Source organism: Diabrotica undecimpunctata, chromosome 7 (assembly GCF_040954645.1).
Source record: "Diabrotica undecimpunctata isolate CICGRU chromosome 7, icDiaUnde3, whole genome shotgun sequence".
NCBI lineage: Eukaryota > Metazoa > Arthropoda > Insecta > Coleoptera > Chrysomelidae > Diabrotica > Diabrotica undecimpunctata.
The window spans coordinates 143,046,706-143,073,134 of NC_092809.1; the positions used below are offsets into that span (position 1 = coordinate 143,046,706).

At 33.7% G+C, this 26,429-nt stretch overlaps 1 protein-coding gene across 1 annotated transcript in view; it reads left to right on the plus strand.

Moving 5' to 3' along the window:
- Positions 1 to 26,429, plus strand: part of LOC140445955 (uncharacterized) — a 249,157-nt gene that overhangs the window by 137,612 nt on the left and 85,116 nt on the right. Inside the window, exon 4 of the mRNA XM_072538413.1 lies at positions 13,225 to 13,315. Coding sequence (XP_072394514.1) covers positions 13,225 to 13,315 — 91 coding nt within the window. The remainder of the gene's footprint in view (positions 1 to 13,224; positions 13,316 to 26,429) is intronic.

Here is a 26,429-nt window from a genome sequence, read left to right on the forward strand (position 1 = left end):
TATTGCCACCAACTGATTCCAAACATTCAACTGCCACGTTACTACTCAATTAATTAGGCTCTTTAATGCCGAAGCGAACAGAGAACGATCACATAGCCGTGGATAATTTTATTGTTCATTTTAAGACGCCAATAAATCGTATTTAACACTAAATTGGGTTACGTCGAAAAGTTTTTATTCGGTCTAAATGCTACATGATGACCAGCAAATTGTTTAACAATAATTGAATCGGTCATTTCAAAAACAACGTAAGGCAGAAATTATAGTTTTGAGTAAATCTCAAAAAACTGTTTTAAAGCGCTGTAAGAAAAACTACTTTAAAATTAATTGTTCAATAATATTTCACTATCCTGTACATTATGCATTACATATTTTTTGTAAAAATGGTTTGTTGTAAGTCATATTATGGTTTAAAAATGTTGTTGTAGAACAAAAATAAAAAAAATATTTTTTTTTGGAAATTTTATTGTCTGTATAAAGTATAAGCATTATTTATCATTAATTGTATCAGTAGTAGGCCACTGCATAATCTCTTCAAAAAATGATCTTCTTTCCTTTGGTATGTAATCCATGAGCTTGCGTATATCTTCAAGTTGGTAAAAATGGAATTCTATAACTTATTTTAAGTTTAAAGTTTTTAGTGATAAAACCATTAATATATTCCGATACTGTTGCAGTCTCTGGTTGGTGTGACGAATAAAAAATATGGTAGTGGTTTGAAATCTGGAAAGTGGTTTTTAATCTTTTTCTGGTCTGCCCATTCAATCTGTAGACAAGCTTGTTTTTTTGTAATGTTTAGGCCACCACTTTTTAAATTTAAAAATATTTGATGTTTCCACCATTTTAACAAGAAAATTATTGTGTCATGTAGAATTTACTATTGTTTCTGTATATTTTTTTGGGTGGTAAACACGGCCAAACTTTTTTATGACTCTTTTTATTGCCGCAAAGTTTCTATCGTTCGGCAAAAAGGAATGGCCAACGTTATGGAAAGTACTGGTTTACGGTTTAAAAACTTTCAGTACTACTAACTAGTAGAAACTACTAACGAAAGTAGAAATCTCGGTAGAAAGTCGGTTTTGACCGACACAGCTATCAGAAAACAAGTGAAGATGTTTCACAGCAGTAGTCACTTCAGACTTGATATAATCCATAAGAAATGAAGCAACTTCATTGGAACCCTTTCTGGCTTGACCCTCGTGGTAGGTTTAAAACATCCCTTGTTTTTTTTTACATATTGTGAATTCCAAAGACGTTGTAGATTAGTTGACGTAAGTAAATAGTCTCCTGTACAGGAATCAGTGGAAGTTGAAATTTTGCATATAATCAAACGTCAGGCCACGTACAGTGGCTTCTGTCTTGCATATCTCTGCAATTTCTGCTATTTTATTGCAAAAGTTCTTTGCACGCCTTTTATGTATAGATCATTCCGCAACGGCTACGCGCTTCGCTGTCTCGTTTAAAGATGGACTCTTAATTTTTATTTCTAACTGTTCACATTCAAAGCACGTGTCTACCTGTGGACGTTCAAAAGATAGAGAAAAATATTCCTGGAAAATCTTTAAATAAAATTTATACTTTACCGAATTATTATCATTATCAGGAAATTTGGCACAAATAGGCCATACATAATTCGCACATTCAATTTTTTGTCTAAGTAATGCTTTTCTTTCCTTATGAGTCTTAATCTGTTTCGTCTCTTTTTTACTTGACACTTTCCCATCTTAACCATCTTAACCTTAAAATTTACCCACAGTCTCCTGGTTTTCTTGCAGATACAACATTACCCTACCAATGAAAAAGACAGTTAGGATTTGATTTCACGTACAGTGCGTCTGTGTATATACGTATTTCGCCCTTATACGCAGTTCGCCCTAATAGGGCTTTTTAGAGGCGCCTATTCACAGTCGATCTGAACGTGAAAATAAATCTTTTCTGTCTTAGGAAGCAACTCTAACATGGCTTCGTATAGACGCAAATAGCGACATCTGATATTAAAATCCGTAAACTAATTTTCGAAACCAAATTCAGATTTTTGCTTTAATCTGTACCTGCTAAGAATTGCAAGGCAAAACAGACGTTGATAAAGATGTTATTAGAGACATGGGGAATCTAAAAATTGCATTCCACAACATATCTCCTCAACTAAGCAAAAATCCTTAACGAATTGGTTTGTAGTACTCGTACAGAGTATATCGGAATAAAAGGAAAAAGACAGTTAAGATTTGATTTCAATAAGGCGGTGTATCCGCCTTATACGTATTTCGCCCTAATAGGGCTCTTCAGAGACGGATATTCACAGTCGCTCTGAACGTGAAAATAACCTTTATAATTATATTAATACCTTTATTAATTACCTGTATAATTTTAATATTCTTCCCTACACAGTCTCACTTTTATAATAATTTCTGACTTATAATTGTCTTTTTTACCTTTTTCTTTGCTTTTTTCTAAATTCAGATAATTATTCGTACCATTTATTACAGCCATAGTTTTGTTTACAAATGACAAGTCCGCGCCGAAACAACATTAGTCAATGGTGCCAAAAATTGACTCATGTTTTTTCTGAAAAGACCGAATCAATTGTAAAATTATTTTTGTAAATTATGATTAAAATGCAATCAAACGAAACGATATCAATAAAAACAATCCAAGGACTAGTGGTTTACTGACGTGGCGTTTGGGTGGGAGTTTGTGCAAAGATTCTTCATGGCGGAAATTGGATAAGTAAACGGAGCAGACGATGTTTTATTTAGATGTATACATCTTGAAGGCAATGGGGTGCCGTTATATATGTTATTGAGACAATTTGGGCGCTTTTCAATTTCTACGTTTTCTCGGATAATTCTTGGTTTATAGAAACTTATGTGGGCTACAGTTCTGGAATTTAGACCTGTATGGAGATGATTTTCTCCTAGAGTTGAAATTAAATCAGAATTGGAATATTTATAGATCCTATTTTAGATTCTTCGATTGTTTTGGCCTATGTAAGATTCTAGGCAATTTGTACAAGGAATATTATAAACCCTTTTATTTGGAATATTGTCTATAGCGTATCGGATGAGAGATAAACAGTTTCGAGAAAAAACAGCATTGGTCAGAAAATTGGTCACTGTATATGCGAAAAATGCATGGAACAATGAAAGAACAAAACCAAAACAACGGTACAATGGTAAACATTTAAAATACAATGTCCAAACCTATTCGGCTATATCGATTTAAAAGCTAGGTACTGACGCAAAGATATAATTATAAATTTATGCTAGCGAATTGAAATGTATCAAAAGAGTTTTTTTATCATTACAAGACTTGCAAGATAAAAAATGGGGAAATGGGGATGTAAGAAAAGAACTGAATATGAAGTCTATCATTGAGGATATAAAAAATACAGGGCAACTAGGAAACATAATATATAAACAGAATTGTACTTGCAGCAGTACATGAGATGAGCTTCAAATTGAAACGAGTCTAAGAAAAGAGGATTTACGTTTTATTTTGTTATTTAACTTCACTTTAGAACATGCAGTTAGAGAAGCACAACCAGATTTAACAAATAGCTTCGATGCCTAGGGAGGGAAGGTACTGTTAGCTTTTGCTGACGATGTCGACATAACTGCACAATCCACCGGAAATGCGAAAGAAGTTTTTACTCTTTTTTCAAGCGTGCTCAGGCAAATAAGCCTTAAGGCCAACGAGGATAAGACCAAATACATGGTAGTTACCAAAAATTCAATACTACGAATTAAACAAAACATTTCGATAAATGGATTCAATTTTCAAGTTGTCAAAGAATTCAAATACTTTGGAGTAGCGATAGTGATTTCCTATCGACACTACTTAAATTCAAATTGTTCTTAGAGACAGCTAAAACTAATTTCACCGTGAATATTGAAGCAGCGTGAAACTACAAAAGTATTCATCTTTGAACAGAATATCCTCGAAACGATATTTGGACGAAGACATTGCCAGAAACTCCAAGCACTCTATGGAAAGGAAAACACTACGATACGTTAAGGCAAAACGGATAAGATGGGTAGATGTACTAAGATCGAATAATGGAAGACTACTAAATACAGGTCAGTTGGTCGCCCAAGAAAAAGATGGAAAGATTCATTAACGAGTGATCTATCTAAGATAGGGGTGCAACAATGGGATATTGCTGCACAAGATGGACAAGAGTGGAGGAAAGTAGTAAACGCGACCAAGATTCACTTGAGTTGTAGAGAAGTTGTTGCCAAGAAAAAAGAAGAATAACCAGCTCGGTGTTCTCTAGTAAGCCTAGGCATTATTAGGTCTTTTCGATTGCAAATTGATATTGCGATACACGAAACTGTCAATTTTTAATAAATCTTATAGTTAAAGAAAGAGATAAGGTTTTTAGACGTTTTGTTTATTTTCGCGTGATTTTATTTTTGATAAGTAAAGGAAAAACAAATACTTACAATTCTGCAATACAACACAATTTTAGCCCATCTTCGGTTCTTCAGATATACAAATATAGTACATGATATGTACTATATATTATATCACTCTCCTGAATACAGTGATGAGTGTCTTACCACCCGGCAAAATAGCGGAAAGGATAGAAGACAGATTAAGCTGTGAGATAGTACGAGATAAGGCTAGTATTAGAGGTGTCTGTTTGACTTCAGTCATAATTATACGGATGACCTCGAAAATATTTTATTTTAATAATTTCTGATGTTAGAATAAATGATTAAATATATTAAGATATATTATAGTAAAAAACATTAATTAGTAGCGATTTTAAATTATAAATTTTGTAAGTTTATTTAATAATAAAAATAACTCAACTGAAATATTTGACTAAACTAAAGGTAGGTATGTTTTGTCCGAAAACAATTATTGTATGTAAAATTGGAGTAATAGTTAGAGACGTTATCTATTGACAAGAAGACTGAGGTTCAATTCACACCAAGGGTAAAATTTTTGTTTTACTCAAAAATATCAAAAATAATAGAAAATATGATACGTATTAGGTAACAAGCTTTCGAAAAATTCATTATTTACAATTTATTCTTATTTCAATGTTATAAAATAGAAATACAAAATATTTCAAATTCAATTCCAGTTTTACAGTCTTTAGTTGTGAATGGAAAATAATCCATTGAAGATTGTTTAATGTCAAGTCCATCACTAAATTCTCAGTGTTAATATCAATTCCTCTGTACAGGTAATGATTTTTAAAACAATTGACGACATTGGAATGGATGCGCGCGAACAGCTTCCTGCTTTATAGCTAACCAAATCATCAAGCCTTCAAGTTATCAAATAATAGCACACCGAGAAGTGTTATTTACGGTAAACAGAAACTTTTTATTGAAAAAACAATTCGTGAAAAGGATTTTAACGGTCGAGGAAAAAGTGCAAATTGTTGTCTAGCATGTGAATGGATTATCAGACAACATGATTAGACAACAATTTGTAAATATGTTTCCAAATAGGCCTGCTCCATCACGATCAACAATTCAGTCTATTATACTTATTTTTTTTACTTATGGATCCGTGTTCGCTCCAAGAGGAGTTCGCAGACGAAGGGAGGTAAATCCAGATTTGGAACTAAGGGACACTTTGATTTGTGCAAGTATTGAGCAAAATCCTACCCAATGAACATCTCGTCTCGGAGAACAATATGGAATTCCAAGATTTAGAGTAGGTGAAATTTTTTAAAGACATCGATACCGTCCCTATAAACTTCATAAATCCAACGAACAATTCCCTGGGGATCAATATAGACGTTTAGAATTTTGTCAAACTGCAATGGAAATGTCACATCAAGATGAACATTTTTTAGAGAGCATTTTGTTCACCGATGAATGTACGTTTTCATTGCATGGCCGTCACAATTCAATCAATGCTAGGTATTGGTCTCGAGGAAGTAGGTTGACTGGGCGGAAATACTTGGAACTTCTGCAAAATGAAATTGTCCCAGCCCTTCGTAATTTACCAATAACTTTCGATTCCATATGGTTTCAACACGATGGTTGTCCTGCACATAATTCTCTCATCGTCAGTGAATATCTCAGTGCGACTTTTCCTAATCGATTGATTAGTGGCCACGGAGATATTTTTTGGCCTGCGATCTTGCACCTTGTGATTTTTTTATTTGGGGATATATCAAGTCCAAACTATATGAGAGATATAACGATAAGAACATCGTGCCTTGAACTCTGATCCATCAGACTTTTATAATTCTTTAGTGACAGTTTAGGTTATTGTTCTGCTGCCAATGAAGGCTTATTTGAACATATTGTAAATACGTTTATTTACAATATTTTTTTATTTTTGTAGAATTTTTACTTATTTAAACATTTTTTAAAAGTTCTTTTAATTTTGAAGAATTTTTACTTTTATTTTCGAAAGTACGACGATACTGTTTTGTCAATAAGATTTTTTGTTTTAACTTTAAACACTTCTAATACTAGTAACGACTGACATAAATGTTTAATGATTCAAAGCAAAGCGATCTTTGCATAATTTCAAATTATTAAAAAAAAAAAAGAAAATCACATGTGGGTTTTGAACTCTAATCGTCTGCGATGTCTGTGTCGCAATGTCGAATTCTTACCACTAATTCACGAAGGATTTATAATTATTCTGTCACAAGAGTGTATGAAACTCCTCAAATCATAGTAGAAATTATTCTTGGTTAATAATTTAAAACTTTAGATTAAATAATCACTATTAATTAAATTATTTTATTCACATTTTTGCTTTATTGTGGTCAATCAGTTTTTACTGTATGCGAAATTAAAAAAATGGAAATACGTGACACATTCGACGTTACTCATAATAATTATGACCGAGGTGATTTAGCTCGAAGCTAACGTCTAAAGGTGTGAGACTATCGCTAGTGATAATGTAATGTAATATAAATTATAGGTTTCTCCGATTATTTCTCACCTCTACGAGTTTTATCTCTTTTTATTTCACAAGGTAACTGTGTTTTCTATCTCTTACGTTAAAAAGCCGGGTGGTAAGACACTTATCACTGTATACATACAAAAAATCGTAGCTGTTACAGAAATTACAACTATTTTCATCCAAGTGAGTTTTAAACTTTAAGTTTGTTGTCAAGTGATTTGTTAAACGCTAGTCAGTTCATTTGTCAAACTCAGACACCAATTTAATCAATTGTTTTCGTTCATTCGTCAAGGATTTCTCTTTAAAGCGGCTTTCCCTTGGAAAGATGGATGCCCCACTTTCTAATATGATAAATTACTGCCCGAATCGCCTACTCCGATTCAAGCGGTTTTACTTCCATTCAAACGGTTTACGTAATTGCAAGTTGGCGGCTTTCCTATCAATAATACAAAGCATCAATCATTAGATCCTATCGTATACAGATAATCCACCAGATATCCACAACTATCCGAGAAGTGTATCCCTTTTCCATTAATTCAGGACGGAGGCTTTAATGGAAAAAAAATGAAAATTCATCAGGCAGAAAAATTGGTTTTAATAGCGGAGTTTGGATTCTGGGAAAATTGTCCGCTTGGACGCCGCAGATATATATGGTAGTGACTAATAATACGATACTTTTTTAAATGCTAAATTTTAATTAAAAGTATACATCCTGCTTCTAGTATTATGCTTATCAATTTGTGTATAGAAAGAAAACAAAAAGTTGTAAGGAGCATCAAAACTAGAGAAGAGACAAACTATGGTAGTTCATTTTGCATACACGATTTAGAAATACAGGACAGCAAAATATTTATGACAAAAGGGTACATCAGCTTTTATTCAGAACTTTTCAATACAGAAAAGTATAAATATTGACAAGTTCTTGTCTCAGTTGCCTTCTTAAGCAGGACTTAAATTCCACAAGGAAAATAAAATTCCTGTAGTTGAATGTATACCATAAATCACAAACGTTTTATTTAAAAATCCTTTATAAAAGGTATATAATTAAAAAGACCCTTTCGAGATACATCACAGAAAGCTTTCGGACTAATAAGTCCATCATCAGTGCATTTACCAGGTGTACATAAGGCAAGCCACTAATTTTGGGACAAAGACCCTTAAGATGATATAATATTTATTACATCTTTCTTAATAAGTTTTTAATAAATACCCTATAATTGGCAACGTAAGACTTGAGGATCAATTTGGGGATTACTGAGCCTAAGACTTAAATTGACCTGAAGCTGTAATAAATGACAAATTTTGTACCATCTGACGGATTTTTTTAAGGACTTAACTCAAGTAGACCTGGTAAATGCACTGATGATGGACTTGTTAGTCCGAAAATGTTCTGTAATGTAGCCCGAAACGGTCGTTTTAATATATAATATACATATATATATATATATATATATATATATATATATATATATATATATATATATATATATATATATATATATATTGTTATGATATGTAAAATCGAGAACAATATTGGGTTGATTAAAATATTTCAAAGTTCAAAAAACATTAAAATAATTCAGATAAGTAGGATAATAACCAACAAACATTTCGAAGAAGGAAAGTTATTAAATTCTTGGATTACCTGTACTAAACAAAAACTAAGCTATACATAAATTATTTCTTTGTTATACTTGAGTGACCCGCATAATTTTAAGTGAAATCCAAAGACAATTGAACCGGGTTTTTCCAAATACATTAATGCAGTGATTAAAGACAATAGAAGAGATTTTAGAAAGAGGTTTTTGTTAGTTTTTAAGAATTATAGAAAAATATTATTTGCAAAAAGTTTTAGGAAATTTTATAATTATAGGTAAAAATTTGTTTGTTATCGAAATGAAAAAATGGGGAAATTGTGACGAGTTTTGATTGGCGGAGATTGAAAAAGGTGGGATAGGTATGTAGGAATGAAAGTTTAGCTAGATTTAGGAGAGAGAAAAGATAATCAGTTGGTTTTCAAAGTCTGTAAGACGAACAGGGATTGTTCTCTGGCGGTTCCCGAGAATTAGCAAGCAGTAGTGTTGAATGTTAGTGAGTTTTTGTGGAGTTAGTGTATCTGACAGCAGCTGAAGCAGCAAAATATTGTAAGTCATATTTTTCTACTTATATTCCAAGAGTCACTGTTCAGGCCAACTAGAGATTCAGTTTATCGTAAAGAGAAGATATTCCAAGAGTCATTTTTCACTCGGGCCAACGAGAGATTCAGTTTATCGAGAGGAGAAAGGCTATCATAATTTGAATGATTTGTGCTTTTGAAGGAGATCATTAAGGACGATATACTTGCAACAATCTGTTGTAAGATTGCTGATTACATAGGGAGCGGTTGAGAGGAGATAATATAGTCTACAAGGAACAAGGATTTGGACCACTCATCATCAGAGAGAGATATTTTTGTTTTCTGCAGTTTTTTCTTTTATTGATAACACAATTTTTACACTTAATTTAGAAAGGATATAAATATTTTGATTAGGAGAGTTAGAATAGTTTGGGATTTTGAGATTTCAATTAATTTTGTTTGTACCATTAATTTTGATTGTTCACGTACGTAGAACAAAATTTTGAGAATCATTATATGAGATTTGTTTATTGAAAACTTTTGAGTGTGAATTTATTTCATTATTTTTATTTCAATATATAGTGTTAGATCATATGTGTTTTTTATTATTCCGGTATTCTTTGGACCTTACCTTTCACATGTGATAGCATAGATATTGAAGCACGAATTTAACCCTGAGATAAAAGAATTAAAAATTGTGATAGAGTCATAATCATATCATTTAAATAATTTTAATTAATAAAAAAAAATTTATTAGCTAATTATTGCTTGGCGCACCAAGACTTTAAATATCACAAAAATATATATATAATACATATAAAGGATTTTTAAATAAAACTCTTAAGACTTAACTATTATCTTGTGTGCTTGTATACTTTCTTAAGTTCTCTATTTCTCTGACTCGATGTATTTGTGCATTTTCATTAATTGTTGGGACATGTATTTTTCTTAACGCTTTCCGTTCGAAGCACCGTAATTTTTCTTCTGTGTATCGGTCTTATGACAGTTTTAGAAATATGTATCCTAGTTTTTCTAAAAGTTTTATCGTCTATTATTATTCCATCCAATTTTATGACTCTTTAATAAAGAACACTAGCAGAAAAACAACAAGGTTTTATTTCGGGAAAATCATGCACCGACGCTATATTTATAATGAGGCAAGTGCGAGAGAAATCATTAGAATACAAAAAACCGGCATATCTTTGTTTCGTGTACCTTACGAAGGCATTAGACCAGGTTAAATTAAAGGACGTTATCCACTTATTGTACGCAAGAGAGATACCCCTAGGAATAATCAAAACGATCGAAAATATCTACCAACACAACACAATAAAAGTAAAAGTGGAAGATAAACTAACTGGCATATATGACATCTATATTTATGAAAGGAGATAGAAAACGATGCGAAAACTACAGAGGAATAAGCGAATTATCATCAATAGGAAGATACTGCGAGAAAAGATAGAGCAAGCGATAAAAGGCAAAATCGGGGAGGATCAGGCAGGCTTCACGGCAGGAAGATCATGCATAGACCACATATACACACTGGAACAACTGTTGGAAAAGAAAAAACAAAAAATAGAGATATACACTTGGCATTTGTGAACCTGAGAAAGGCGTATGACTCTGTACCAAGGTCAGAACTATGGGAGGCAATGTACAAATTAGAAATACAGACGGAACTCATAGAAGCTACAAAAGCTCTGTATAAAGAAAATAAAGTGTCCATTAAAATGGGAACAAGAATCATAGGAGACTTTACCACAACAAAAGAGCTCCTGCAGGAGCTCCAACATATTCCACATCTCCAACCATATTCAAAATATACTTAGAGAAAGCCTTGACTACATGGAAAAGAAAATGCGAAGGCATGGGAGTACTGGTACGGAACGAATACCTATATACGTTAAGTTTTGCAGATGATCAAGCAGTGATTGCACAAGACCAAGACGACCTCTCTGCATGATTAAGAAACTACAAGAAGAATATACCAAGGCTGGCCTAGATATGAACCTCGCGAAAATAGAGTACCTATCGACAAGTGAAGAAGACATAGAAGATCTACAGATTGATGACAACGTAACAATCAAAGAAAAGGATAAATTCAAATACCTGGGGTTGATAATCACGAAAAAGGCAACAACAGAGGAAGAAATTACACAAAGATTAGGACAAACAAGAACAGCAATCCGACAACTTAACTCAGTATGGTGGGATAGACACCTTAATATGAAGACAAAAACGCAGATTTATAAAACATTACTGCGAAGTATTATGACATATGGGGCTAAAAATTGGATCATAAACAAGAAAAACAGCAGTAAGATAGTAGCAACAGAGATGGAATGCCTGCGAAGATGCTGCAGAGTAACAAAAATGGATAGGAGAAGTAATCACGAAATAAAGCAAAGAACATCAATAGAAACAGACATACTAACATATATAGAACAAAAAAGACTAAAGTGGTATGGACACGTAAGAAGAACTAGCGACAGCAGATGGATAAAGAGAATAACCGAATGGAGCCCCATAGGAAGGAGGAAAAGAGGATGACCCCGGAAATCCTGGAGGAACGAAGTAGACGACGCCATGAGTAAGAGAGGACTAAACGATGGAGAATGGAACAACAGAGAGAGATGGAAACGGTTGAGCGAGGGAAGGCAGTGAATACTGTAGAATCCCTAAATATATATATATATATATATATATATATATATATATATATATATATATATATATATATATATATATATAAACTAACTGGTCCTATTGTAGCTGGCAATGAGACAGGACTGGGAGGAATTTCATATTGTTCATTATGATTATGGATGAAATATTAAAGAAAGTAAGAACTAAAAAACGATACCAAATGGGAGAAAAACAACTTGACATAATCTGCTATGCAGACGGCGCAATGCTACTCTCTCAAAGTAAAGATGATTTACAACGTATGCTGCACCAATTTAATATACCCACCAGAAAATTTAACATGTTAATTTCCCAAAAAGATAAAATGCATGGTTATAACAACAAATTTACTCAGATGTAAATTGGAGCTTGAAGGTCAGATAGAACAAGCGATGAAGTTTAAATATCTTGGCATCACATTATCTAACTACGGAAAGCTCTAAACAGAAGTGGAAGATCAAGTAAATATCGCAAACAGAGCTGCAGGTTGCCTGAATGAAACAATATGAAGAAATAAAAATATCTAGAAAGATATGACAGGCAGAATTTACAAGACAGACATTCGACGAATATATGATAAATGACAAGGTCGCATACAATGGCTATATATATATATATATATATATATATATATATATATATATATATATATATATATATATATATATATATATATATATATATCAACAAGAGAAATCATAAGATTTCTTACCTGGCGAAACTGAATTCAAGTCTTTACCACTGTGCTTTCTACAACTTGCAAAGCAAACAGATTGATGAATTGGTCGGCAAAAGAATCTAAAATATGCATTCCACAAGCCGTTTATCATGGTCAAAATTCGTAGTGAATTTAGTTTCTGGTACTCCAAACAGAGTAAAGAAATAAAACATAATGACGATATTAGATTTTTATTTCGATGCAGGGTGGCGGCAAGCCGCTTATACGTATTTCAACCTCTTTAGGTCTTATGAGAGCGGCATATGCCACTGCTCTGAATCGAAACAAAATCTATCCCATCTTAGGACAATAATTATCGAAATAATTATTTATAGACGTAACAACGCCATCTAATATTAACAAGAGAAATCATAAGATTTCTGAACTTTCGAAACTACAGATAAATTTAAAACTGTTGATGTTGTCATGGTAACTTTAAAACACGCGCGTTTTTTAAAGTTTGATTTCAACACGCTACGGCGTACTTTAAATAAGCAAGATGGAGTACCAATAAAAAAAAATACAGAAAACATAGTATGAAGCTTCGCGCTAGTCTACTGTACTGCCTACTGTATCATCTTTATTATTTTGTTTAAGAAGCCAAAATATATTTCAGTTGGTCACTGAACAGTGATCAGTGGACTACATTTAATTATCAGCTATTACATCAATAATGACGAACGAATATTTACGAATATATCAGAACAGAAAATAAACCAAACAAAATATTGTACTATATAAAATAAATAAGGAAATTATAATAATTTATGTATAATATAAATCATATCGTCATACTAGGTAATGCTTTTTATTACAGGTCCAGTGGAAGATTTGAGAATACCCTTAAACAAAAAAAAAACGTGGACGGGAAACATCAAAAGAGATGACTTGGTTGTTGCAGAAAACATGTAAGTTTAATAAAATGTATTAAACAATATTATGTATAGTTCAGTCGTCAGAGATTTGACTCCTAAAAATCGTAAGAACAAGCTAAATTTTGCGCAGAATATCAATTTTGAGACCCCAAAAACGATGCAAAAAGATTACCACTTTAACCCCCCGGCTTCCCCCTCAAACCCCCCTTGTAGGGGAGTAAAAACCAAAAAAAATCGATTTCGATTTATCAAAAATCTGAACACCGTGGAAAAAATGTTTTAAATAAAAGATGTAGCTGAGATAATTTTGAACAAAAATGGTAATAAACACTTATTGCTTAGAATGAACCGTTCTCTCAGAACCATCGCTTCAAGCGACGACCGGCGATTTTGAATGTCAGTTCCGCGCGCGAAATGAATGCTCAATAAAAGTGATATCAGTTCGACGGTAAAAAATCGATATCTTTTAATCAGTGTCCTATGAACAAAAATCAAAAATGCGTTTTATAGGTGAAGAGTGTAGCTTTCGTATGCATTTTTTGTATTTTGCCGCAAGTCAGTTTCTATTTCTATTCTATTCAATAAATAAACTTTTTATTTAAAAGCGCGATTTTTGCCATTTTTTACGATTCTTCTGAGATGAATAAAATTTATTACTTTCATTGACCAGTCGTATTAAAATTTCCATTTTTGGAGAACAGTATTCAAAATCTATAACATGAAAATTCGATGTTGATTTTTGGCAACATATATGAGGCATTTGAAATATTACTAAGAACGCAGAATTTCAACTTTTGCATTACAAATGATCGCACGTCGCGCAAAATGCCTCTAAGAAGACAATTTTGGCAAACTTGTAGAGAGAGTAATACTCAGCAGACTACAAGCTGAAACAGATAGACTAGATATAATACCCGAAGCCCAATTCGGTTTTAGATCAGAACACTCCAGTGAGCTACAAGTACTCAGATTAACAGAGTACATAGCAGCTGGATTTAATGATAAACAATACACAGGAACTGCCTTCCTAGATGTAAGCAAAGCTTTCGACAGAGTCTAGCATAAGGGACTAATCTACAAAATGAGAAAATACGGCTACAGCGGAGCAATGACAAGACTAATCTCTTCGTACTTAAGCAATCGTAATTTCAGAGTTCGAATAGAACAAGTCCTATCTGAACTTGGGAACCCGGAGGCTGGAGTGCCACAGGGAGCGGTACTGTCACCTCTACTATACACGATATACACAGCAGATGTACCTAGAACACCAGGTATATTACTAAGCCTTTATGCTGACGACACAGCGGTAGCGGCCAAACACAGAAATGTAGACATAGCGGTAAACAACCTACAAATAGCGCTAGATGACATAGAAGAATGGAGTTTAAAATGGAAAATCGCTATAAACTCCGAAAAGACACAGGCTGTACTTTTTCTATGCCGTATAGATTCTTGGTAAATATGTTTTTTTTTTCGCTTTCCCCTTCTACGTAGAAGGTTTTAGGGTAAAGCCCGGGGGTAAAAGTGGTAAACTTATTTGCATCTTTTTAAGCGTCCCAAAATTGACATTTTCGGCAAAATTCAGCTTATTCTTATGATTTTTAGAGGTTCAGTGGCATTTTCGTCTTTGACGACTGGAGTAGTAGGAAAATAAGGTTTATGTTATTTTCTTTATGTTTATAAAGGCGTGCAAGAAAATGAATTAAGTCGTAGGCGCTATAATCTTGGTTTTAACCCCTATATAGTGAACCTAATATTACTAGATCCATCAACATAAACAGGCTGCAGTGGCTAGGCCACATGAAGAGAACGTACGAGATGGAGCCGCCGAAACACATTTATAACCAAAGAACGGATGGAATGAGAAGGAGAGGCAGACCAGAGCACGATTTAAGGACCAGGTGAAGTAAATTGAATTAAGATGCACGAAATTGAAAAACCAAGGCGTAGAATAGGAATGAATGCAAGCTGATCCAGGAGCAGGCCAAGACCTACTACGGGTAGTAGAGCCAATGATGATGATGACTTAATGTGCATGAATAAATAAAAAAATGTCTAATTCAAACTTGGCGTTTCGTTTCGTTGTTTTAATAACTCAATTTACTGTAGTTACGGTCTAGTAGCCAGGTCCGATCTATTTACCAGATATTTCATTTAATCAGAAGTTATAACTCAAAACGTACACATTCATCATATTGAAATCGATCCAATGGTGGTCGTTAAAAAGACTAATATCTCCGAACGATACGACATTTTTGTTGTATAAACAAGGGTGCGATATTTGCCGATGTCGTTTTTCTGGATAAAAATAACTACCAAGTGAATTAACGTTGTTATGTTTCCATCTACGAAAACTCTTTCTTAGTTATTGGGTTAATAAAAGAAAAACTAGACATATTTTGAAAATGTCACGGTCCACTTAAAATCGCCTGAAAAAATGTGGCGCCCTTTTAAAAGTGGAATATTCTATTTGGTCTGAGTTTGATTTTTTGTTGTCTTAAATATCGTAAGATAGACAAATACTAGGGGTAATTCATATTAAAAGATTCTATATTTGGAGAAATGAGTATCTTTCTGAAATTAGGCGGTATAGATTAGAAAAAAAAAACTTCGAGGAACTAAAAATTTTGACGCTTACGTAGTGACCTATAGTGCAGTAGATCAATACTAAACGCTGGTACTTACGAATAGAAGAGTAAAAACTTAAGAGTAGAAGTCCAAAAAACGCGGCGAATAGTATAATTTTCAATAAATGCGACGAAGAATATTATTTATAATTGTATGCCAGGGAAAACTATGACCCGTAATAAAGCGCCAGCGAAAAGATTTACCCTTTTACTAGTGAAATTAGCCATTTTTGTTTGTGGTTCAACGAAAACTGTTATTACTAAAAAGCTTCCGGCGAAAAGAATTACTTTTCCATAAGTATCAGCGAACATAATCACATAATTCTGTGCCCTCAAAGACTGTTATATTGCTCTGCCTAATAATGCTCGGCGAAAAAATATATTTCTAAATTGGAGGCCTTAGAAGCCAATCAGTATGTCACTAAATATGGAAACTAAGAAAATTGACTTCTGTTAAAACTTGTAATAAAACAACGACTCCCATATAAGTACTAATCATGATTTTTATTGAAATTTAACATACCGATAAACTTAAATATAAGAAAACTAAATAAAAATAAAAAGCGTTTTTCTTTTTTAATACATTTAAACAAGGAAAAATGGCTTCTGCTAGGTGTCTACTGAACTAAAAAATAAAATAACGGAAAACAATTAGTCTATCTAATTATCCGAATCGTCACTGTCATCGTTAGACTCAAGTTGGGCCGATCACTGAAGTTTAAGCTCGAGGTTTAGTCTATTCGCATCACTCATCAGGTCATTCACCTGTGATCCATATTATGTTGCACATATCCAGTATTACATCTACGCCAATTTCTCCCATTGCTGAGTCTCCGCTGGTATGCCATCAATGGGATTTGGGGTTCTTTATTTCTTCTCTGAGTGCATGTTTCTTGTGTTCTCAGACTGATGTATCTTTTGAAGTGTCTTTGTATAATTCTGAGCAGTAATTTTACCAGGTATGTATGGTCTTGAATGGCTTGAAGTTGTGGCTTGAACTCTCGGGCCAAACTTTTTTAAATAGTTCATGACTTTCATGACGGTTTGCATGTTGCTCCAATTCTTGACACACGCTATTTCTATGGTTGTTTTTATGTCTGGTGTACATACATTTTATTTTCCTGATTAGCTCCGTTGTTTCTTGAGTATTGCTTCCTGTTTTTGTGGTATGTTGTAGCACAACTCTTCTTTTTTCCACTAATTCTAAGGTTTCCCCTGACTCCAATGTTTGTTCTTGTGGGTTTTACGCGTCTTCTAAGGTCGATCGCCCACGAAGAAACTGTTTTAAAACTACGATCTGAAACCGACTGCACTCGCAATGTCGGCAGTGTAAATGCACGAGGATTTGCCTACGAGGCGATCCACCTGAGACCAGTTTCTCACTAGTTTTCAACCGTTATTTTAAAACAGTTGCTTCGTGGGTGCTCGACCTAATATTTGTTGTTTTCTTTGTTTATCATTTTCATTTGGAATTCTTCTGCATTATTTATTCTAGCTGTTTTGTCTTAGCTGATATGTTTTTCTAGTTGTGTGTGGTTTGAGCTTGCAGTTCATATTTAGATGAGACTTACAGTCAAGATTAAATCGCAATTAACTCAAAAATATTAACTTGAATCTAATCCTATTTGAAAGATTTATTTTTATTTCGTTAACAACCAAAGGTGATCATCATTTGTTAATGCAACATTGTGTAGCTGTTACTCTTCTTTTAAAACTATGTTTAAAAAGCCTTATTTGTTTGTAATAATTAAATGCAGGGCTTAACTTCTGCAGATTTCAAAGGCGTCTTTTGGACTCGACCCGTAGCCTGCTCAACACTGCGACCTGAAAGATCTTTTGTGCTTACTCTGTATCAATGTCCAGTCCAGTAGATCTAGGAGAATCCTAAGAAAACCTATTATCGCTTTAGAAGAGACATTTGTTACCTGGTTAGATTCTAAAAAGTTCCAGATACTTATGGCGTCGGCGAACAATTGCCCTGCAGTTGAAGAGTTGCGAACAATACGTTTGACCGTTTTCTCTGCATTTTCGTAGAATCTTCCTCTTGTTCTGTCCACTTTGCCCATTTTTCTGAAGTTCTGAGACTATTTTTATTTTGCGATCAGAAGGTTCTAATAACTTTTTTGGTTGCGTTTTGCTTGAAATGTTTTCTCAGTATGGTATATTAAGTTCCTTTTTCCATTTTCGGACATCTTCCACTATGCCAGTGTTAGGTACACCGCAGAATATATCTGGCCCTATAAAAGAAATATCAACTCATTCTTGGGCAAGACTATAAGCAATCTCATTACTATCCATTCCTTTATGCTATAGTATTACTGGCAAGTGTTTATAAAATTTTTGGTAGTGCGTTGCAGGTCTGCGATTTGGGTAGATTTGCTCCTGAACAATATTAAAAACTTAGGTGGTCTTCCCTTTCCGGACTTTTTTGCAATATTGATCTCGAAAAATGGAAAATCTTCTTGCAGTATTTCTTTGTAGAAAATAGATTCCGGTTAATTTTTGGAATATCTGTTTTATATTCAACCAATTAACTTTTCCCCCTATATTATTGATTTTTCTATTAATGATGCTGTTTTCCAACATTCTTGCCGAAATAAATTTTTCATGTTTCATTTCAATTAATTAAAATGAATTAGTCTTCTTATCAATAGTAACTAAATTGATCCAATCTGCAGGACCATAAGTAAACTCTTTTTTCTTTGCCTCTGACTCAATAACCGCAAAATTTGCACCATTTGGAAGATAGCTATGACCTGAGGTAAAACATTTTGGTTGATTGAAGTTGCGTTTATTTCATGGTCTTGTACGAGTTTGATCAATGATAGACTTAGTTTAATATTTCGGTTTTGGTCTGTACAACACTTCGAATACAAAATGATATCACAATTTCTTGCATTCATTTTTAAATGTTTTGCCAGGCAGGGGGCAACTTCTTGTGAACCTCTTCTCGAGATCCCTCTGTTTCGTCCCACATAAACATGTACCCCTTATTGTCGTTGAAACTATGAATTCCCAAATTGTAAACATATAAGTTCATCTTATAATAAGCAACAGATGTGCTTAGTTTGGGAAAAGATAAAACTTTTTGTAGATAGAATGTAGGAGCATACATGTTTTAATTAGCTAAATTTTTATCTTTGTTAAGCTAATTTTTCGCAAGTCTGGCTATTTTGAGGGAAATTTATTTATCGGTTTTTGCTTTCTGTATATCGTTGTCGTTATTCTAAAATCTGATGGTATTTTTCACAGAATCGCATAACTGACAGGTACCTTTAGATGAAGGTTTGAAGTGAAGATTAAAATTTGAAAATAAAACATAATAGTACATTTTTTCTTTGACTGATTCTAAACCTTTCTGTTCGTATTTCTCTTTATAAAGTTGATACATCTTTCTAATATTTAAATCTGGATTTAAATATTTTCTATCTGGAGCATCACAAAGTGTATAATGGCTCTTATAGCAAGGAAGCTATTTCATGTGTTCCTTGACTTTCGTGACGTCTATTTATTGGTTGGTTCTGTATGATCTCTTTTGTCTATGCAAAAAGCTGGCCTCGTACTACAAGACAGTTTATAGATACGCCCCTCACTTACTTGAAAGGTATTTAAAAAATTTCCTTCGCACACGATTGGACATGACTGTAGTAGTTAAGTAATACTTTATTAATTTTAATCTTGGCACTCTTGATGCATTTCTGATGCGACGTTTTTGAACAGAGCTATTATAAATCAGTCCACGAAGATAAATGTTCTACTTTGTGTTGTCAGCTAACTTGTAAATTGAGTCAAAAATGAGTTGTTCTTCGAGTGTTATATTGGAAAAACAAAGACTTTTACATTTACAATCAACGTTTTAAAACGATTTGTGAGGCATATTCTTCCGGTTTCTATTCATATAAGCTTTGACACTATACCGTCGAATTACGTTGACTGTCCGTGTCGATTTTGTTGGATTCCTTTTGCGCTTTCTTCTTCTTTTTGGAGATTGTACCATAATGCCCCTCTTATTTTCAATCACATTATTGTCTGTCCGTAGACCATCTGCAGATAAATTGAAAACATCTGAAACAAATTTCAGTGGTCAAAGGGTGTAAGTCAAAAACACTTTTTTTTTCTTTGAATATGATGTAATTTAGTCACAATAATCATAAAAAAGACTGTTTTGTGTTTATCTTTAGTAATAATTTTAAAATTTAATCTATTGTTAACAGAAAAAGCCTAAAACACATTTTCCTAAGAAATGATATTTCTGACTTTTTGGTTAACAGTTACTTACTTGAATCAGATGAATTATTTCCCCTGTTAAGCACATATTCTGATGCACTATTCGAGTAAGAATCATTTTCTTCTAGTTTTAATAGTAAATCAACTGTGCTTTCATTTTCACTAACTATTACCGATAAAAAGCGTGAAATAAAACTGAGATCCCACTGCGACACGCCGAGATGGATTACACTAATTGACTTCCGATCATTTTTCAGTTTATTTCTGACGCTTAAGAAAGTACCGTCAGGTATTGGTTTTAGTTTCAAGCATTTAACTGTAAAAAGGAATCTTTAAAAGTAACTCAATTTTTAGTGAAAAGTGACTCACACTGATTGGCTTTTGAGCCCTCCAATACGTAACCACGAAGACTATAACTTCTCATACTGCGCGGGAAAAAGAATAACTCTACAATAGGTGACGGCAAACACAATAATTTCTGTTTGTATGTCCACGAAAACTATAGTGAGGGACAAGATCTATGCGAAATTTTAAAGACCAACCTGGTGATAATCCGCTATTGGTACCTATTGTAACACAGACTTCTAGAGAGACATTATAGAGTTGTACTAACCTTTATCCAAGATTCAAATAAAATTACCGAAGCAGTGTTGAATTTTGAATTATTAGTTTGTTTAAATGTTTTTACAAATTGAACGAAACAATGGTTTTTAGCAGTAAACAATCTCGCAATATACTATTAAAAAATACTTGCGTTCATCTTTTTCTAAACTTAGGACTGGCAAAATAAAATATTTTTCAGTTACGAAAATAAGTAGACATTTTGTTTTGTGGGTTCGTCAATGAACACTAATTATTGATATACACAAAAAGAAGTAAAAATTATTTCAAATCATTTTCATTAAATATTTTTGTGAAATGTTATCAAAAATATGATGTCTTTGTTTACAACATTTAAAAATAATTAAGAGAAATTCCTTCGGTTGACCTGAATACAAATTTACAAACAATTTTATATTTCCGGTAATGGCTAAGTACTTAATAAGTACATTTTCGTAGAATAAATAAATGGGTCGGAATCATTGTCACAATATTTAAATAACGGAATTATTCATTTTTAAGCAGTATATTTTGTGGTTCTTTCAGCCAGAGTTTGTCGAAAAAAAGTGTTATATATATAGAATTTATCAAAGAAAATTTCGAGGTGTAGCACCAGATCCTGATCCTGAGAAGATCATCGAAATGGCACAATATCCTACACCACAGAACGTAAAGGAAGCAAAGATTAGCATTTGCAAATTATTACAGAAAGCACAACAATCATTTTTCAGAAATATCGGCACCACTAAACGGACTGTCGAGAAAGGATGTAAAATTCGAGTGAGCAACGTTATTAAACGGTAATGACGAATCGGTAGCATATACCAGTACAACGCCCAACAAAGCAAAAATCAATCATCCTTACGACAGAGAAGGAATTGTTAACAATAGAATGGAGTATTGCCAAATGGTGACATTACCTTTAGTCGAGAGTGTGTAAAAAACTAAAACAAACAAGTATTTTTTATCACAAAAGACTTGTTCAGAAACTATCCCTGTTCCCGATACAAGGAACGCTCGTGCAATCTCCATACGGATGATAATATCGAATGAACAAGATTCGTTTTTAATTTTTTTTAAATGGGAATAAATAATATTTACTATAATTTAATTTTTTGTACAATATGAAACTAATTCGATAAAAAACTATTCCGAAGACTGGAATTCACGTCTAACAATATAACAACTCTAAACTTTCCTCCACTGAATACTTAAACGCCATAACTATATTCCGAGGTGAAATTATTTCAGTTTGGACGCTCTTAACGAGCTCGGGGTTAGAAATTCTTCATGAAATCTATCTCAAAATGTCCGGCACGTTTTTACTGCTACAATGCTGCATAAGTAGGGCTTTATTGAAATGCAAAGCGTTGCTGACGTCCAAAATATACCCTGGACGCATCAGTAATGGCATTGCTGGGATTTAGTGAAAAAAATTGAGGTCTCTCGCGGAGAGCATCACTTTAGAAAATTAAATACGATTCTGTACTAAATTATTAGTAAAAATTAAATGTATAAAATGTCTAGAAAGTAACTAAAAGGTTTTTCTTTCTCTGCATTAAAAATATTGATAGTACTGATTTTATGACACAACTGATAATTGGAATTCCAAATACCACTTATTTTGTTTAAGTAATTGAAATTTCACTCACAGTAGTAGTAAGCATGGTCAGAATCCAGAACGATTTTTTAAGATCCCTCAATTGAAAAAATGGACTAAGACCGAATAGGGTGATTCTGTCTTTTATTTAACCTTGCACTATAAAAAGTAATTCGACAATCCCATATTAACACGAAAGGCACTTTTTCTTTTTCTAGTGTCGACTTTACTAATAAAGATTGCCTATAACAACAAGAGAAATCATAAGATTTCCTACCTGGCGAAACTGAATTCAAATCTTTACCACTGTGCTTTCTACAACTTGCAAAGCAAACAAATTGATGGATTAGTCGGCAAGGGAATCTAAAATATGCATTCCACCTGCCGTTCATCATGGTCAAAATTCGTAGTGAATTCAGTTTCTGGTACCCCAAACAGAGTAAAGAAGTTAAACATAATGACGGTATTAGATTTTTATTTCGATGCAGGGCAGCGGCAAGCCGCTTATACGTATTTCAACCTCTTTAGGTCTTATCAGAGCGGTATATGCCACTGTTCTGAATCGAAACAAAATCTATCCCGTCGTAGGACAATAATTATCGAAAGAATTATTTAAAGACGTAATAACGCCATCTAATAACAACAAGAGAAATCATAAGATTTCCTACCTGGCGAAACTGAATTTAAATCTTTATCACTGTGCTTTCTACAACTTGCAAAGCAAACAGATTGATGAATTAGTCGGCAAGGGAATTTAAAGTATGCATTCCACCTGCCGTTCATCAAGGTCAAAATTCGTAGTAACTTCAGTTTCTGGTATAATCATTGTCCTACGACGGGACAGATTTTGTTTCGATTCAGAGCAGTGGCATATGCCGCTCTGATGAGACCTAAAGAGGTTGAAATACGTATAAGCGGCTTGCCGCTACCCTGCATCGAAATAAAAATCTAATACCTTCATTATGTATGATTGTCTATAACCTTTGCAAATTTGTCTATATCTTCTGCTTTTATTATACCTTTTTCCTTCGATTTTACCCTTCATAATCAGCTGTAGCAACTCGTACTTATAATTTCCTAAATATGTGCCCGAAATATGCTGTCTTTTTCCTTTTAATGGTGGTCAAACGTTCTCTGTCTCTTTCCATTCTGTGCAACATCATTTCGTTCGTAATATGATCGGTGCCTGGTATTTTCAAAATTCTCCTAAAAATCCACATCTCAAAATTATCCAGCTTTGTGATTAAGTCAACATTATAACAGTCCAATATTTAACTTGTTTATTATACATTTTAACCATTAACAAATTGTAATTACTTATATTTTTGAAATTTGCCATGGCAAGCTTCCAACACCAGATACAAAATATGTACAAAACATCTTCCTAATATTATTTGCCGATATACCCTCTCGTATTACATTTTCTTGCGGTAAATCATCCAGACCCGTTACTGTATAAAAGTATCCTCGACCAGAAAATCATCCCTGTCACGTACATAATTATGTAATACGGTGCAAGCTTTAATAATGTCTACAGCAACAACGGAATCTACATCTAGATGTCTATAAATATGCGTTATTTGTTACTGGCGATGCGAAAAGCGCATTCAACGTACCTACCATCGAGCTCGACACAAGCGATAGTTAAATATACCTTTTTCAATATTTAAATGTGTCCTCCAAAAGGATGCACACAATATAGTCGATTACGTCTCTGTCTTTTTTTACGGCGACAAATTAAGCATAGGGCCAAAATGTTTGCCCGATTCATTCTACGCCCTGTGCTCTCTGCGACAAAAAGATGAACACTGCCATAACGTGACAAACTGCTGTACGACCTCTTGCCGTAACGACCAAAGTACACTCGCGATCATAAAATCCGGGTCACCTTGAAAATTTCAAGTGTCTGGAATATTTTTGCCTCTGTTGCAGTAATAACCTTTTTTTTAGGCTAACGTATTTTTTATTGTCATCAATGTTTGTTTTGAAAGAAAAAAAAAACGGTTTTTTATTGTTTTCATTGAAAAAGCAGAAAACAAAGCAAATTGTTGATAAAACAGGCATACGAAAAAAATGGAAAATACAGAACGTAGTAAAATGTCAGTGAAATTTCAATGACTAATATCGTGTATTGCCTCCACTTGCTCTAATGACCTCTTGCAGACGACGGGGCATACTCTCAATTTTTCTCTGGATTACATGGTTGTGGTATGTTATTCCAACCTCTCACTAACAGATCCTTAAGCTCCTGTGCGTTGTTAGGGGTTGAATACGTTTTTTCAAATCGTCCCAGATATGTTCGATGGGATTCAGGTCCGGAGACCTAGCTGGCCAGGGTAACCTCGTAATTCCAACCTCGTCCAAGTATTGCATACTGATCGTGGCAACGTGCGTTCGCACGTTGTTCTGCATAAAAACGACGTTTTCTCCAAGCCTTGCGATGGTATGCATAACATGTTCTTCCAGAATCTTCATAATGTCTCTTTGTGCAGTTAAGGACCCATTTTCGATGAAGGGTAATTCTGTGCGGAAGTCGGAAGATACACCTCCTAAAGCCATGACCGAGCCTCCACCAAATCGCATTCTTGGAACAATGCCAGCTTGTGAAAATCATTCACCGGTTCTCCTCCAAACTCTTACACGTCCATCTGATCCAGTTAGGCAGAAACGGGATTCATCTGAGAATAACTCTTTGCTCCAATCGTTAATTCCACATTGTGCGTATTGTCGAGCAAAAGCTAATCGTGCAACTCGATGCGCCAAGCGAAGTGGCGGTCCTGTAGCCATTAACCGAGAAGATACTCCAAAAGAACGGAATCTTCTCCTGACTGTTGCAATGCTAACATTGCGATTTCGTACTTCCTGTAGACGATTTCGATGCATAATCGCAGTTGAGGTCCGGTTTCGTAAAGCCTGAAACACAAGAAAACGGTTATCTCGTACCGTGGTCATTCTTTTTCGACCAGAGCCAGGTCGTCTGGATAGCAAACTCTTCTCCTGAAAGCGTTGAAGCACTCGTTGAACCGTAGAAAGGCATACGCCAAGTTATTGCGACTTGACGTTGAGTGTGACCGTCTTTCACAAACGCAACAATTTGTACCGTTTCTACAACAGCCAAGGGTATTTTTGGCAAAAAATAAACAATAATAAACACTAATAATGGCACTAATAAACACTAATGGTGGCAATAATAAACGTTTGTTCGTTGCGTTTGAACAGAAAGTCGAAGCACAAATGAGACATTTAAAACAAGCGGCAGTTACAGGTACCGTTCATTTTGGGAAGTGTGCACTTTTCCGCGAAATCGGCACTATTGAAATTCTTTGTTGCAAAGGAAACCGCTAAGCCGACAACAATTCTCAGAAACATGCATTAGTTTGTATTTTTGTTATTATTATTTACGATAAAGCTCGTTAAAAATGAAATATCGGTGATTTTCAAGGTGGCCCGGATTTTATGATCGCGAGTGTATTATGTGAAAGCCGTATTGTGTGAAAGATGCCTTAGGAATGATTAATATTGTGTTAGTTTTAGATATGAAATTAAATAATTAATAAAAGAAAATCTATCGTTAAAACTTAATTGAATGTTAAAAAAAAACAGTCTCAATTATTTTTTTAACAACACATTTAAAATCAATTAAATTTAAATTTGCCAGTGTAGGCCGCTTCGATCGAAGTCTGACCAAGCATTGGAAAAGCAATGAAAAAAAAAAATGAAGTTTTAGAGTCGCTGATAGAATAATTTTGTTTCTAGTATTTTTATAAATATTTATGTTTTATATTTTTTTTACTTTTTATGTTGCATAGTGGAACATTGGCAGTGTTGAAGTTTCTAGGGGCAGTTCAAACCAAAACAGTTACACATAATAAAATAAACAATTATGTCTGTAAATAAAACAATACCCTGTATTGCATGTTATTATTTAAAAATCCATTTCAATTCCTCTTCGTTTTATATTACCCTCGAAAAAATATTGTACACATTTTCGAAGGATATTAATGACTACCTAATGAAGTTCGGAAAAGTTGGCGAAAATTTATTTTTAAAAACCGAATTTAAAACTTCCTTGTCGGGAGTTCATTAGTAAATG